Raw genomic sequence first — 17,316 nt, forward strand, 5'->3', positions numbered from 1 at the left:
CAGATTTAATCATACCTAACACAACACCGACCTAGCTAAGTATTCAAATTAAAATCACCCATTATTTTATTTTGTAAGGGTTCGTTCTTGTACTAGCTTATAAATAATTTGATTATCATCACTGTTAAGTCGAGTACAGAGGCTATAAACATGGCCTTTTTTGTGCTCTTAACTGATAAGATTACGGACAAATTTAATGAATGACAACATTCTTATCAAACTATATACATAAATATATTATTTTTTATTCCACATACTTTTATGTACATCTATAGGGGCGAAACAAAAAACCCAATTACTCACACACAGCTACACAAGTCCAACGTAATATGTCTACAAACAATTATAAATCAAAAAATCTCACATTTTTTTTTTATTTTTTAAATGATGATTTGGCAAAAATTAAGTAGTAATAAAATTAATATAAACAAGTAAGAAAGTATGGTCGGTCAAGCCCGACCATATAATACCCTACACCAAGTAAATGAGTAAAAATATTTTTCTTTAATCAATAATTTATATTCATGAGTGATTTTCGGAAGTGGGCCTTATATGGGAGCTATGACCAATTATGGACCGATCGCCTTGAAATTAGGTCGTGTGATTTATGTCTATATTAAATTTAACTATGTTGAATTTTGTGTGTATACCAACATTTTTAAGCGATTTATGCACGTTAAAGTGATTTTCGGGAGCGGGCTATATGGGAGCTATGACTAATTATGGACCGATTGTAACAAAATTTGGTGACATGAATTTTGTATATATAAAACTTATTTGGAGCGAAACTTGTGTAGATACATATATAAATTAGACATTTATGACCGATAAAGTCCAATTTCGAGGGGACTTTGTATGGGGGCTAGGTGAAATAATGGACCGATTTCAGCCAGTTTCAATAGGCTTGGTCCTTGAGCCGAAAAAATAATATGTACCAAATTTGATCGAAATATCTTCAAAATTGCGACCTGTACTCTGCGCACAAGGTTTACATGGACAGCCAGCCAGCCAGCCAGCCAACCAGCCAACCAGACGGACGGACGGACGGACGGACGGACGGACGGACATCGTTTAATCGACTCAGAAAGTGATTCTAAGTCGATCGGTATACTTTAAGGTGGGTGTTAGACTAATATTTTTGGGCGTTACAAACATCTGCACAAACGCATAATACCCTCCCCACTATGGTGGTGTAGGGTATAAAAATGTTGCAATACTTTTCAAGTGATGTGTGAATAAAATGGTTAAAATTTCAAGAGTGTACAGTACTGTTTGGTTAACAGGAAATAAAAATTCTTAACTACGAAAAACAATATGGTAACACTTTCGTTTTAAAAATGGCCAGATGACAAGATATGTTTTTGTCAAAGTGTTGGTTTTTCATATGGGAGTTAATTATTTGTTTAAAGTTTAAGCTGTTGTTTAAAACATAATCTACCATTTTAAACTTATCGTTAAAAACATAATAAATATGTATTTAGTTTTGACTGAACATATGATTGTATATAAATATATCAATGATATGTTATCTCACTCAAGATACCTTTTTAACGGCTGTTGACATTTAACCTTCATTTTTATATGAAATTCAATTGATTATTATTGCTTTGAAAACTATAAACGTATGGCAATATTTGTGTTTATAGTTTAAGTGGCAAAAGTACATAAATATTTAATACTATTATAATAGAGCATCATCTAGATGTAAGATAGTTTAAGTGGCAGGTTTCATAAGAGTACTCGAGACATCGTTAAGAAATATTCAATAGAAATTTAAATAGCGTAGATTATAAACAAAAAATAATAATAATAGACATGAAAGACTTAAAATATTGTTTATTGAGAACAAAAATTTAACAAATATTAATTCATCTGCCATTAAATTTTATTAACTTTGAATTTTTTTTTCTTTTTATTTGCAGAGGATGCACGTAAAACCGGTTCCCGGGTATTACTACATTGTCATGCGGGCATTTCCCGCAGTGCCACCATTGCCATTGCCTACGTCATGCGCTACAAATCTCTATCGCTGCTCGAAGCCTACAAACTAGTTAAATTAGCACGTCCCATTATCTCGCCCAATCTTAACTTTATGGGTCAATTGCTGGAATTGGAACAAAATTTACGCACGAGTGGCATATTGGAGCCACTCACACCCAACTCAGCACCTTTACCACCCACAACAGCAACAACCACAACAATATCTAGTCAAATTGATAACAATAATGCCGAAATGGCCGATGAAGACATTGCCGACGAAGAGGACGATGTGGCCGCTAGCAGTAGTACAAGAAATTGTCAAAGTCAAAACATTGAAATGGATGAATGCGATAGTGGTCACAGCAGTGGAGCCAGTAGCAATTGTTCATCACGTTTAACCTCACCACCTGTAACACCTGAAGATGAAACACCCTGCTCTTCGAATGCGGTAACCAGCTCCTCCTCTTGTCTATCGCCCGCCTCGACATCGTCCTCAACGTCGATGTTGAATGCCAGCCGACCAGCACGATTTAAACGCAATTCACCCGCCAAACTGAGGCTTAATTTACAATCCACCTACGCTCCCATACCCAAGTCGTTGTCCTGTATCTCCATACAGAATGTCGGCATTAGTCCCATTTGCAAAGATGCACCCACAACACCAAACTGTGATTTGGCCATGAGCAGTAGTACAAGTGATTGAAATTGAAATCAGAAACACCGACATACATACACACATTCAACCAGAAAAGCCCATAGCAAAATTATGTATGAAAAGAGAAGTTTACTTTTTAAATGCGCGCACACTGACAGTCAAAAGAAAAATGCTGTGAAAAACAAACGCAAAAGTAAAAAAAATACTTAAAAAAAAAATGTTCAATTGTATACAAAAACAAAAAACATGCTGCTTAAGCAGTTAAAGAAATATACCCAATACTAAATAGATAGAGTTTTCATTTGGATGTTGTAATATTATTATTTCTCTAATTCTGTAAAATGGTTTCTTTCTCAGCAATAAATTAACAAAACAACTTGCTTTTTCTTTTAAAATATGCAATATACTTTTCAATAATCGGGATTTAAAGTTGGCATGCCACCTTTGATGAACGAGCCTAATGCCGCCGCCTTTAGTTTGATCTCAATCAAGCAGATATTCAAATGTTACATTTTGAAGGAATTCAAAATAATGTCTGGAGCAAACTTGATTGCAAAAAATGTGTCAGTAAACCCGCCCTCAATATTAACCAACAAATTAAGGTCATAACAACCTTTCTTTACATATATATAGTCAAAACTGTTTTAAGTTTTAATAGATTTTGTTGTTCAAACATTTTGCCTTGATTTTCCAGCAATAAAAGTAGTAAATGAAGTTAGGGCTTTACTTACTATATTAAGTGGTAAAAATCAAGCATTATGACAAAAACAAAAAATCCAGCCTCCCCCTCCTTCCCCAAACACACACACACATCACACATAATTTAAACAAAATTTTCAACCAAGAAAAATCTTTAGCAAAAATAAACACCTGATAAAACAAAGTTAAAAAGAAGATAGATGATGAATTGTCACATCATCATAATCGCTTATTTATTTAAATATATATTTGTAGTTTTTAATTAATTATAATTTAAAATGTATCTTAACTATTTATAAAACAAAAGAAAAACAAACAAACCTACATAAACATACAAAAAAGTACATGTACATTAATTTGTTTTAAATTTTACTATTATTCTCTACAAAACGAAACTAAAAAAAAATCAAGTTGTATTTACTATTTCTCTTTTTTTGATTTACAAGAAGAAACAAAAACACAACAATTTGCAATTTTAGTTAAATAAGACACGTATTTAAACTCAAAACAATTTACTAGACGACCAGAAAGTAGAAAAAAAAACGTTTAAATAATAATAAATATTTACAATAAATTGTAAATTGTATTGTACACACAAAATTACATGCATACACATTTCAGTCTAATAAATTTGAATTGAAATTTGAAAAAAAAAAAAATTATTTAACAAACGAACCTGTAGAATTGTATATATGGATGGATGTACAACTGAAATATTTGAATTATTTTGTAAAGGTAAATAATAGTGAAATACTAATTATATAAGTTTAAATTTAGATTTTAAAATTACAGCAACAAAAACATAAAATAAAATGTGCAAAAATATGTAAAATTGTAAAAAAAAAAACTGAAAGAGAAAAGTAAAATTGAAAAATAAAATTATTACAAAACATATTATTCGTGCAGCATTATTTGTATAAAAATATTTATTTATATACAACGTACTATACTATGTAAATGATGAAAAAAAAAACAACATTTATTATACAAATAAACAAATATTTAACAGAATAAAAAAAAATTATATACATATTTAGAATTTTAAATAAATTTAAAATATTTTTAGTTTTAAGTCTATGAATGAATGTTACATATTAAACAAACCAACAACAACTACAACAAAAACAAATTGAAATGATGAAATATATAACACATAAAAATTACCAAACACACCTCTGAACTTATTTTTAATTATATCCTAGACTTTTTCCGTTCCCGTGGAATATTAAGAAATCTGTTCATTTCCGGGAATTTTTTATACTAAATTAAGCCAAAAACCAGTAAAATTTTTTAAAAAATCGTTCAAGATTTAAGGTCTTTCTTTAAGCACTTTATATTCCTATCGACGCAGAGATTCTGGGCCTACTGCCTTCGATCGTATACCAACCTTCGGTCTACATTATTCCATATACAGATTTTGATAGATCTCAATTTTCTCCTGAAGTGAGTGGTATATAGGTAATCTCGTATACGAATATGACACCAGATCATCTCAATTTTGAACTACCCGATTCCCAGGATTTTTAGTCGGGATTACCGGGAATAAAAAACGGACGATACTACAAAGCTAACAAGTTAGAGCTCTATGTTTTCCACAAAAAAACGTGATTTGAATCAACAAAAGTTTAATCATTCAAAGTTTGTATAAATTCAGATATCAGTTAACTTCAAAATTAATTAAATTTAAATGAAGCTTAAGAATTATATATTGTGAATGATTTATGGAATGAAAGGCTAATATTTTCTAATTACGGATTAAGATTTTAGTGAATTAAGCTCAAATTGAATTAATTAATACGAAGCTCTATATATAACGATTATAAAACAAGTTTTTATATGAAATTTGGATATAATATTCCTAATTTACAGTATTGTTATATATTTCGAGAATAGCCGGGTACCCGGGAATGTAGAAACAAAATTTTTTCGATTGCCGGGAATCAAAAAAGGTCGGGATATTAAAAACCCTATTTGTAATACACTACTTGATCATAACACTCGCGGCAATATTGGTATTTTCTAACATACATTACGATGTAAATGACACTGCCACTGACGAGTGTAGTGGTCTTGTCAACAAGGGGTGCTTTCGACTCTATTTGACTGTTCGCGCGTAGTGAACTAGCATGTAAACCAAACATGGTTCCTTACATCCCAGATTTTTTTCCGTTCCCGTGACTTCCTGTAGAAACCCCATAACGTTGGTGTCCTTATCATACAATTCAAGCCAAAAGAAGTTTGTAATCATCGGCCAATAACGCTCGCCATTGACGGTGGTGGCCTGGCCAACGTCGTTCTGAATGAAATATGGACCAATGACGCCGCCAGCCCAAAGTACACAACAAACAGTGACTATTTTGGGATGCATTGGGTGCTAATGAATCTCATTTGGATTGGTATTGTCCCAAATTTGACAATTTTGTTTGATGACTTACCAAATCATTCAGAAATGGTCGTCATCGCGTAAAATGGGTGAAGACCAACTACACTTGGAGATTTAGCAAAACAAACCTAAATAAGATCGGTAAGCGTTGTATATTTGCCAAAAATTGTCATTTACTTATAACTTGTATGAAGCATACTGAAATAATTTTAATATTGCGTTAGATCGTGAAGTTATTGATCAAATGATTTACTCTAATTGACCGAAGTATTTCTGTTGTGGCAGACAAATTTTATTTGGTGTGACAAAAATTCGGTAGCTTAAATCGTAATTCTTCTGTGTCAGCTGAGTTTCCGTTACTAGTATCGATCAAATTTAATCATTCGATAAACAACAAATCAGAAGCAAACTCTTTTAACGGATTAACTGTTAATCCTTTTCTCCGAAAACATTTTCTTTTCCTTAAGTCCTTTGAAACTTAATTTGAATGAATGCTTAATAGAAAAAAAACGAATGTTATATAAATTTTCACAAATCTAGAATCCATTTTTACTAATGGTCGATTATGGATGGCAACCGAACTTGCTTATTCAGTGGCCAATATTACAGATGGCAACTGGCAGCTATCATTTTTGTTGTCAAACTGGCTACCAGAAATTTGTGGTTGCCCTCTGACTACCCCTGCAGTTCGGTTGCCATTACACAATAACCACTTATTACAATACTATTTTATTCTAGCAATCGAACCAATTGTGTGTTATTTATCTTGAAATGGTCTAATTACCTTCCTGAAAGTTATTAAATGAATCCCCAGCATATACAAAAAGGTTTAAATACTGCGTAGTTCTTCAACTTTTATGAAATACTACCTTGGAATCTTGACATGCATGACCAAGACTATGATTGTAATATGTTCTAAAAATTCTTATTTGTTTCCAAAATAAATTTGTTGAAACTGATTTCTTTGGCAGAAAGGTCTTTGTGGAACCTACCTACATATATTATACCAAGAATATAAAGTTTGTTAAAAATATTAGCATTGATATACATAGGTACCTACTTACACTTTATATTTGAAAATTATCATTGGGAATAACTTGTAAATATAATTTAATTAAACAATAAGTAATGTTTTAGTTTTCACTTACATATATAAATTTAATGTAATGCAGATACGTGAGTTTCTTTCGGTTTGAACTTTTAATTTTTATTATATTTCACTATATTAGAATTATTTCAACGTTTGAGTCTATACTTTTTCACAAAATATTATAAAATTTAGTAAAATAAACAAACACTAGTCAAATTTCACAACAAAAACTGCCGCTTATTTTTGATTTTTTCATTAGGCTTGCCAGATAACATAAAGGTTTGTTTACATTTCGCTTTTACGGTATGGTAGCACATTTTTTTGGTTACCGTTACAATAAAAAAAAGTACAATGGCTGCCGGATGATACTATTTAATGTAAATAATGTCCAGGGCGAAACAAAATGGCTCAAACAAGTGGAAAATATACATGGAAAAATAAACATGGATATGCATAGGAAAAATCTAAATTGAAGCTTTCTACCAAAGAAATCAGTTTTATCTTGTATTAAAAATACACTTTTTGTTTACTTGTTTGTAAACACCCAGTGTAATATTAATTAGGGTTCGATTGCTGAAAGTCGAAATCAACTTTCTGGTCGGGAAAATTTCGAACAATCGATTATGTTATCCCAAAAAATTCGATTAACTAACAAATGTTTATAAAATGAGTTTTTCATATCAATATATCTAGCAAACAAATATTTTTTACATTAATATAAGTCGACTTACCCCATTAACACGAAGTTTTCATACAAAAATTATTTTAAACGACATTATAACTATTAGTTAACAAATAACCAGACTTCATGTTAATGGGGTTTAGCCGAAAATTTAAAAGGCTAAACGTCAAAAACCAAACAAGAAGAAAAAAAGACAAATTAATAGTGTTGCCATTATTGTGAATTAAGTCAGTGCACAAAGTTGCCAATATTACAAAAAATTCATTCTATCATTTAACTTCCCTTTTACAATGCAGAAATTGAAAGGTAGCCGGACGAAGTATTTGGCGTGGTGTTGAAGAGGTGAGTGTGTTTTACACAGGTTTAGGTTAGTTCAAATGAGAAAGAAAAATGTCTGCCCTTCAATTTCTGCATTGTAAAGGGGGACTAATACAATTTTTTATTGTTAAAACAGTTAATATTTTCCATGCAAATAATATGGCAACGAATGAAATAACTTATTTGTGTGGATGGTAATTTTATACACACAGAAAATACAATCCAAGGCGGATTCATACAAGGTGGTGTCAGTTCTACTAAAACAACAATTTGTCTTAACAAATGTCAAAAAACAAAAATGAAAAATTAAACAAATATGTATTAAAACTTAATATAGCGTAGAATTGAATAGTGAGGGCTTTACTTATTTATGTAAAAAATAAATATTTTGTTAATAAGAGTAGATTGTGCAGATATTTAAATATAAAAGCAAGCTTTGACAGTTGTTAGAACCAAAATGCGAAAAACAAATGCAATCAGCTGTTTGACTGACTCCACCTTGTATAAATTCGCTTTGACATAATCTTTCTGTTAGCAACACGAACATCTGAGACAAAAAAAGAATTATTCTTTTGATACGTTCACGCGTTGATATTTAACACATCTTTTCATTTTAATTCTCATTTGAAGTTGCTACCAAAAATCATTAATCACTTTTTAGTTTCATGATATTATTTATATTTTCTCTTTTTCGTTATAAGCAGGGTTGATTTTTTTAATCGGGTTATCAAATGATTGTAAAGAATAATAAAAAAAAATCATGAAAACAGAAATCTCATCCCTCTTTCTACTCTACCACGCTCGTTTCCAAACAAAAAAAACTGGATTTGATTACGATTCTACTAGTCCTGGCATATAAGCACAGAATATACTTTGTGATATAAGTAACCCTCTGCATAGCCAAATTAAACAATAAACCAAAAAAAAAATATGATTTTAAATTAACGTGTAGCATTTCAAACACTCTCAAAACAACAACAATACACAATGTTTATTTCTGGTATTATGGCTGAAGATTTTCTTTTTTTACCAATTCTGTTGCTACTAGAGTGTCAAAAAAACAGTTTCCGGTTTATAAGAAAAGTGTGTTTTTGAAAAACCCGGTTTTGATTATTTATTGTCTTTTAAAAAACTGGTTAAACGGTTTCGGTTTTTGTCTTCAATATACCCGGTTTACCGGTTTATATTAAATTTTTATTTAAATGTCTCCATAAATTTTTTTTTATTTATACGCTAATAGGAAATGTGTTAGACTTGTGTACTAAATCTTCGGAAATTTAGCATTTTTGAATTCTTAAGGCTCTATGTTTATGCAATTATTTTATCAGCCCAATTATGAATAAAAATTCCGCGGGAGTTTTTTCCCTTTTCTCATTTTTCCTATTCAATTTCAATGAGAAAAAACTCCCGGGGAACAAACTCCCGCGGACTTTTTTATTCATACGAAATATTGTCAAATGCTATGATTTTCTATGAAATAAATCAATATTTTTAAAAATAGTATCAAAGTTTTTCATAAATGAGCTTTAGAAAATATATTTCATGTAAACCGGTTACTGTCTTACAAAAACCGGTTTGTCAAAAAACCGGTTTTGAATACTCTAATTTCTACCTCATCTTCTACTTTACTACTTAACTTCTATATCTCCTACTACTATACATACATTATTGCTATTTCTAAATATGTAATAAAAATAAAAAATCCATATGGAGTGGAGTGGTAGCAATGATTTGTATTTTTATGCTTTTACTCCATCCATAAAATAAATTCATGTTTTATTTATACAGCTCTTTTTAGTTTTATTTTTTCAGGTACCAGTAGTTTTAGAAAAAAAGAACAAGACAAATGCAGAAAATAGTTTGAAGAAGTAGGTAGTTGCTGGCTTTATATGTATAATCAATTAAAACCATCTAAACAAGGTTTTCTTTTAAGAACAGAAATTCGCATGTGTTTTACCCACTTTATTTAGTTCATATTTTATTTTTATTACAAAAAATCTACATTAATAAAAGCATAAATAAAAAATGAATTCAATTGTCGTCACACTAGCAAAAAAAAAATTAAATTCTTTGTTTAAAAACAGGCTGGTTGGTTATTTTAAATGTTATAAACGAAAATTTATACATAATAGATTATTAAAAAAAGGAATATTTGGATATTATTTTCTTATCATACACATGATTATGAAAATAGCATTATTTTTGAAGTATATTTTATAATTTTTTAAATTCATAATTTCTTAAGAAACATGATTATAAAATATACTTAAAACCACAGAGATTCTCTTAGTAACGACGTCCACCACGGCCACCTCCGCCGCCACCTCCTCCACTTCGTCCGCCATAACCACCGCCACGGGGACCTCTCATGTTATTAAACTTGCCCATTTCCTCATTTTTTCTTTCCTTCATTTTAGCAAAACGTTCGGCCATGTCACGCAACTCATCTGGCACGTGTTGATTGGCCTCTTCGAGTATGGATATTAGTTCTGGAGCCATACCCCAATCGGATCGTGTTATATAGCTGATTGAAGTACCAGTGCGACCAGCGCGTCCTGTACGACCAACACGATGAACATATTCTTCAATATTACGTGGAAAATCGAAATTTATAACGTGACTAAAATATATTTAAAAAAACAAATATATATTGTTTAATTTAAAGATACAGTTTCAAATAACTAACGTTATATCCTCGATATCAAGACCTCGTGATGCCACATCGGTAGCTATAAGAATCTTTACTTCGCCCGAAGTAATATCGGCAATTGCTTGTTCACGATCAGCCTGAAATGTTAGAAAAGCATGAAAATAAACTAGAAATTTTAATTAAACAAAAACTCTAAAACTTATTTTAATATGTTCTATTCATAGAGACATTTTTTTGATTGAGTTTTTTTCTACTAATACATTTGTTTTCATAATTATTTTCTACTAATACATTCTCACCACTTAGGTTTTTGACAACTAAGTTAGGTCTTTGACAAAAGAGTTTCCGATCTTAAAAAAATGTATGTTGATTTTATATGAATACGGGTTATAAAGTATTTTTCCAGAGTTGGTCAATACATACAATGGAAACTTTTCCAAATATACCCTCCGTTAGTCGCAACGTAACGCACCTTTTTTATTGATATCAATTTGATACATTGCGACTAGTCTAGGTCACTAGATAGGTCACAATCCAAAAAATTCTTAAGAAATTTTTATTTTTTAGTATGTATTTCATTAAGGGAAATATTTTTTTTGAAAATCCTTAAAACTGAATTCAGATGGCTTGTATTTCTGTTGAGTTTCGATATAAAAAATATGTGATACATATCGGTAGGCCATAGAAACAAATCTTAGGTTGCTAATCTTTCATCTCTTAAAGATAATCATTTAAAAGTTGAAAATTTCAAAGTATGCTTTGAAATAAATATTGGTTTAAGGTAAAGTGAATTATCGATTTTTTTAGTGGTTACGCTATTTTTATGAAATATTTCAATAACATGAACAAACTTTAAGTGAAACTAAAATTTACCGATTTTTTAATTTTTCAGTTTTTTTTAATAGATTGTGTGCACGCTTCCCCGGGAGTTTTTTCCTTTTGGTCTTTTTAACATAGAATTTGAATAGGAAAAATGAGAAAAGGAAAAAAACTCCCGGGTATTTTTTTCTCATCATTTTTGTTTCTCCTTTTACTATCTCTAAGACATTACCATTATTCTTCTTTCTTTTCTTCATGTCCCCCGTTTTCCGGAATGGCATACTTTCTCACCGAGTGGAACTAAACCCTAAAACAAGTTAATTGTCAAGAGAAAGTTGTCTGAGGTGAAGCAATAACAATTCTGTCATAAATATGCAAAAACACTAAGAAATATTGATATATCATTCCAGTTTGTAAGTTTTTTGTTGCTTCAGTAAGTTGATTTTAACAGACAAACGTAGATAGCTATATAGACTAGGGAAGCTATACTTTATGGGATCACAAATGTAAAATGTGGAAATTACAAATGAATGCGACATACTTATATATAACTTTACAACATACCTGATCCCGAGATCCATGAATACATTGACACATGTAACCATCTAAAGTTAAATCACTTGATAAATCATCAGCTCGCACTTTTTTGCCGCAGAATATTATAATTTTATCGTCCGGTTTCATGTTTTTGATAAATCGTTTAGCCTAAATAAAGTTAATAAGTTATAAACTCCATATCTTCTGTAATCCATTTTGTTCTACTTACAGTATAAAATTTATCTTCTTCTTCCATTATTTCAATTATTTGCTCCACTGTATGAGTGGCGGCCAAATCCAAAGAACCCACACACACTTGAATGGGATTGTTCATGTAGCTTTGCGCCAAACGTCTAACGCCTGCCGGCCAGGTGGCACTAGTCATCACAGTTTGACGATCAGGACGTATGTCCAATAAAATTTTACGGATTTGTGGTTCAAAACCCATGTCCAACATACGATCGGCTTCATCCAGTACCAAATAGGTAATAGTGGCAACATCGATAACTTTAGCCTGTATAAGATCATTCAAACGGCCTGGTGTGCAAATGATAATTTCAGCTCCACTTTCAACGCATCCAATTTGATCACGCCGATTGCCACCACCATACACACAAACGCTGTATAAATAAGTAAAAGTGATATGAATCTATAAATTTTTAAAAATACTACTATATCAAACTTACGCCCTCATACCCCTAAATTGATATTTATTCACTTCCTTTTCAATCTGTAGGGCCAACTCACGCGTGGGAGCCATAATTAATACATTGGGCCCTCCTCTCTCGGAACGTGGTAAACTTTGATATTCTGTGTGTATCATGGCAGGCAAGAGAAAGGCCAATGTTTTGCCAGTACCGGTCTGAGCGATGCCAATCATGTCTTCACCTTTCAAAAGTATGGGCCAAGCTTGGGCTTGTATGGGTGAAGGTTTTTTAAAATCTTGTTTTCTAATTTCAGCCAGCAGATCCGGATAGGCAGCAAAGCATTGTTCAAATTTCCATACAGGATTTGGAATTTTATCGCAATCTCCCTCCTCGCCTTTAAAGACTCTAGCCACGGTTGTATTATTGTTTTCCAAACGTATGCGTTGTGCTTCATCATTGGACAAACTAGCCACTTCAGGGGTTTCTTGATAAAAGTTCTTTGTTAGAGTTGGACACATTGCCCATCGTTTCTTTCGCGCAACTTCGGCTTTTTCATTTAATGATTTCCAGTCAATTATGCCTCCATTATCTTCACTACTTTCCTCCTGAAACGTTGTGCCGCCACCACCACTATAGAAATCATTATCAGGCTTTCGATAATTTCCGCCTCCACCGCTACCGCCTCTTCCATAAGAATCACTATTTTCACTCGGCTCATTATAGCGGCTTTGATAGGAATTGCCCCTATCACGGTAACCGCCGCCATTAGTGCCACCATTACCACGTCCTCCTCCACCTCCGCGGTTTTCGGACTTCTCCATTTGATCCTTAATACTATTCAATGCACTTTGAACATCACCTTCACTGTTACCAGACACTGTGGCGGTGCCACTTCCTTTATCAAGATCAACACGAACATTATAATCCGTTTGTAGACGTTGAATATTGGAGCCTCCTCTGCCAATAATCATTCCAATACAATCACTACGCAAGTCAATGGTTTCTTTGAACTCAAAATTTCGACTAGCATTACCACCTCTACCACCATCACGACCACGTTGCTCTCTACGATTACCAAAATCGTCATTTCGTTTGTCTTGTCCCCATCGACTACTTGAGGCCGGGCTTCTTCGCCCGCCACTAAGATTTAAATCTTGTTCATGTGTTTGCACAGCACTACTACAGTTATCGTCTTCTTCCCAGTCAGACATTTTAAAATGGGCTTACTTTTTCTTTAATTATCTGAAATATTTTTAAAAATTGCGAAATTTCTTCTCGTTTTACAAGAATCTCGTGTAGTAAAACATCAACTGAATCTAAAAACGGTAAATTTGCAAATTCCCCCAAACAAAAAAAAAAATAATAAAAAAAGAACAATTGTTGTTGTATTTAAGGTTGCCAATATTTATTTTGATATAAGAACAATTAAAAGTATTGCCAAGTTTTTTAATACATAAAACACGCTTGCACGGTTGCCAAATTATCAATAATTTCCGCCGCCGCCACCTCTGCCGTAAGAATCATTATTTTCACGCGGCTCATAGCGGCTTTTGTATGAACTGCCCCTATCACCACCACGGTAGCCGCCGCCATCACCTCCTCCATAACCACGTCCACCGCCACCACCACCGCTGCTGCGACTTTCTGCTCTGTCCATTGTATCCTTAATATTATTCAATGCACTTTGGACATCAGACTCACTGTTACCAGATACAGTGACGGTTCCACTGTTCTTATCGATGTCGACACGCACACTGTAATCTGTTTGTAGACGTTGAATATTCGAGCCACCTCTGCCAATAATCATTCCAATGCAATCACTGCGTAGATCAATGGTTTCTTTAAAATCATAACTACGGCCGCCATTACCGCCTCTACCACCACCATCACGACCACGCTGCTCTCTACGATTACCATAATCGTCACTTCTTTTGTCTTGTCCCCATCGACTGTTTGAAGGCGGGCTTCCACGGCTTGCATCTTCCTCATAATGTGATTCCACAGCACTCCTACGATTATCATCTTCCCAGTTCGACATGTTAATTTTTTTTCAGTTTTTCTTTAATTTAAGAAATATTTTCAAAGATTGCCAAATTTCCTCTCGTTTTACAAGTAAGTATCTCGTGCTGTAAAACTGCAATTGATTGAGGCTAAAAACGGTGAAATGGCAAATACCACGAAACACCCCGAAACAAAAAACAATTGTTGTATTTGGAGTTGCCAACCTATATTTTGATAAAATAGAAAATGGAGTATATACAAAGCTGCCAGATTGTTCAACTTTATACTCCGGCTTATCTGACTCACGTTAAACACAATGCACACACGCCGTACATTTCTTATGAGACTGATTGATATGAATACCCGCCATTTCTCACTACGAAAAAACAGTAAAAATAATGGTTTTGTTCAACTGACGATAAAACGCCAAATTCCACGAAACACCCCAAAACAACTGTTTAGAGTTGCCAATCAATATTCTGATAACATATAAAATGGAGTTTATACAATGATGCCAGATTGGTTAACTTTATAGTCCGGCTTATCTGGCTCACGACAAACACAATACACACACCGTGCATTTCTGATGAGACTGATGCGTTTGAATACCCGCCATTTCTCACTACGAAAAAAAACAATATAAAAAATGGGTTTGTTCAACGTGAGCCGACGATAATACGGCAAATTCCACGAAACACCCCGAAAAAACATAATTGTTGTGTTTAGAGTTGCCAATCATTATTTGTATAAAATAATAATTAAAAGTACTACCAAGTTTTTTTTGTAATAGCGTTGCCTTTATCATTTATTTTAGTGCTTTTTAAAATTTTAGACTCGAAAAATATTGATGAAAAATGTAAATGAAACATTTTTGTCATGATTAAAAACTATTAGGTATACAGCCCAATTATGAAAAAAAAATTCCCCGGGAGTTTTCTCCCTTTTCTCATTTTTCCTATTCAAATTATATGTTAAAAAACGAAAAGGGAAAAACTCCCGGGGAATTTTTTATCATAATTGGACTGATAGTCTCCATTTATTAGTATTATGAGGTTATGACAAAATTGTTGGTCCTTTTGTTCAGACGAATTTGTCTTGACATCATGTAGATTTTTCAGTAGTCGACTATTTCAATTGTGGTAATTTATGAAAAGTCGACTTTTCGAATTTTCTTAGTGTAAATAATACATATTTGCTACTGTAGACTCTTTAAAAACAATATTATAAAACAAAAAAAGCATATTTGACAGTTTATGTTGAAATTATTTCTTTAACCCACTGTCTATATTAGACAAATATTTATTATAACAATTAATGATATTTGTTGTCAAGACAAAGTTGTCTGAGCAAAAGCACTAACAATTTTGTCATAACCATAGAGAATAGACATAGAGCGGAAACTCTGCTGTCAAAGACCTAACTCAGTTGTCAGAAACTTTTGTGGTGAGAATGTATTAGTAGAAAAAACTATGTGAAAACAAAAACAACACTCGTATGTGTGATTAATTTGAGTAATATTTTTGTTTGAGTTTTTTTCTAGTTTCCGCTCTATGTTTCTCTATGGAAAGGAGTTATTAAAACACATGGTTTAACAATCGTGTTAAAACCTTTCAAAACCCCAACCCATCATGTCCATATCTAACACTAACATCATGTTAGGTTAATGTTACACCCCGTCTACAACAGGCATGAAATGCTGTTAAAACATGATGTTAAGACTTCATGTTAAATTATTAATATGTTAATGGTGGAGTATCGTACTCATGACAATATTAAGATATTTCATTATTTTTTGATTGTCAGCGAAGCAAATTCTATAAAACATGGGAACTGTTCGTATAATCCAATGATTTTAAAAGTTTCTTCAACGTTAGCATCCATTTTTATTTATTTTTTGTTTTATAGTATTACAAAGCCAATCAATTTTTACACAATTTTCCACATTTATTTTACAGCTTTTATTTGTTTGTTTGTCGAATGAAAATTGTAAATGAAAAAAAAAGCAACTAAATGGCTGCTGTCAAGCTTAAAAGTCATTTCATGTTATAATAGAGTTGTTAAAACACATGGCTTAACAACCATGTTAAAACATGAGAAAAACGCTAACATGATGTCTCTATACCTAACACTAACATCATGTTAGTGTTAATGTTTAGCATTTCATGCCTGTTGTAGACGGGGGTTAAGCATTTCATGCCGGTTGTAGACATAGTATAACGAAACAATAATACTAATAAATAGGGTCTATACCTGATAATTTTTTATCTTGACGTTTAGCATGATAAAGAATTATCAGGTATAGACAGGGCGTAAAAAATGGCTTTATTGGATAGACAATTTTATGACATCAATGTTAAAATATAATTTTGGACATGTGGACGTCACGGCTGGCGCGTATAAGGCATAATCTGGAATACCAATTTTCACAAACTTTTCGCAACATTTGCGGCCGTATTTCGACAAAACTCTTCGTATTGATTTTCAGGTGACATTTTCCTTCGCTAACTTTTAACAACATTCAACACTCAGCAACTTGCTGTCATTTTGCTGTATTTTTCGTCAGTACTTTTTGAAATGAAAAGTTAACATTGCTGTTAATAGTATAAATAGCATAAATAGTCAACCTTACGACGTTTTTAGATTTTTAAAAAGTCGACTTTTCGATCCTTCATTTTACAATTTTTTGAAAAGTCGACTTTTAGACTTTTAGCTACACATATCCGAATAAGTTATTTATTTAATTTCTACTACTATTTCCAATAGCTCTGACAATTGAAAGTAACCATACTACGATTTTTGGCAACTCTGCATGAGATGAATGATTTTTTTTTATCATATTGCAGAAAGAGAGCAAG

General features: G+C 32.3%; 3 protein-coding genes across 3 annotated transcripts in view; 1 reads left to right on the forward strand and 2 right to left on the reverse strand.

Moving 5' to 3' along the window:
- The window catches only part of puc (puckered), a 30,019-nt gene extending 25,517 nt beyond the window's left edge, over window positions 1–4,502 (forward strand). The window contains exon 4 of the mRNA XM_065516448.1: window positions 1,923–4,502. Within this exon, the coding sequence (XP_065372520.1) occupies window positions 1,923–2,683 (761 nt within the window). The 3' untranslated portion in view covers window positions 2,684–4,502. The remainder of the gene's footprint in view (window positions 1–1,922) is intronic.
- A 5,226-nt stretch (window positions 4,503–9,728) lies between these two features.
- LOC135964265 (probable ATP-dependent RNA helicase DDX43) lies at window positions 9,729–13,753 on the reverse strand. The gene is made up of 5 exons (XM_065516449.1): window positions 12,500–13,753; window positions 12,043–12,433; window positions 11,841–11,981; window positions 10,494–10,594; window positions 9,729–10,427 (listed from the first exon to the last, which is right to left on the reverse strand). Exons 1-5 carry the CDS (start codon window positions 13,669–13,671, stop codon window positions 10,094–10,096), a joined length of 2,139 nt encoding a protein of 712 aa, XP_065372521.1. The 5' UTR covers window positions 13,672–13,753; the 3' UTR covers window positions 9,729–10,093.
- Window positions 13,754–13,837: 84 nt separating this feature from the next.
- LOC135964266 (RNA-binding protein cabeza-like) lies at window positions 13,838–14,650 on the reverse strand. The gene has a single exon (XM_065516450.1). It carries the CDS (start codon window positions 14,496–14,498, stop codon window positions 13,944–13,946), a length of 555 nt encoding a protein of 184 aa, XP_065372522.1. The 5' UTR covers window positions 14,499–14,650; the 3' UTR covers window positions 13,838–13,943.
- Window positions 14,651–17,316: the final 2,666 nt, after the last annotated feature.

Source organism: Calliphora vicina, chromosome 1 (assembly GCF_958450345.1).
Source record: "Calliphora vicina chromosome 1, idCalVici1.1, whole genome shotgun sequence".
Classification (NCBI taxonomy): Eukaryota; Metazoa; Arthropoda; class Insecta; order Diptera; family Calliphoridae; genus Calliphora; species Calliphora vicina.

What these genes read in the sequence shown, in the direction of transcription:
- LOC135964266 (XM_065516450.1), bottom strand. Translation starts at nt 14,498, where the DNA reads ATGTCGAACTGGGAAGATGATAATCGTAGGAGTGCTGTGGAATCACAT.
- LOC135964265 (XM_065516449.1), bottom strand. Translation starts at nt 13,671, where the DNA reads ATGTCTGACTGGGAAGAAGACGATAACTGTAGTAGTGCTGTGCAAACA. An exon ending in CAATTTAGGGGTATGAGGGC is followed by an intron (nt 12,434 to 12,499) that starts GTAAGTTTGATA and finishes TTATTTATACAG; the next exon opens with CGTTTGTGTGTATGGTGGTG. An exon ending in AAGAAGATAAATTTTATACT is followed by an intron (nt 11,982 to 12,042) that starts GTAAGTAGAACA and finishes AACTTTATTTAG; the next exon opens with GCTAAACGATTTATCAAAAA.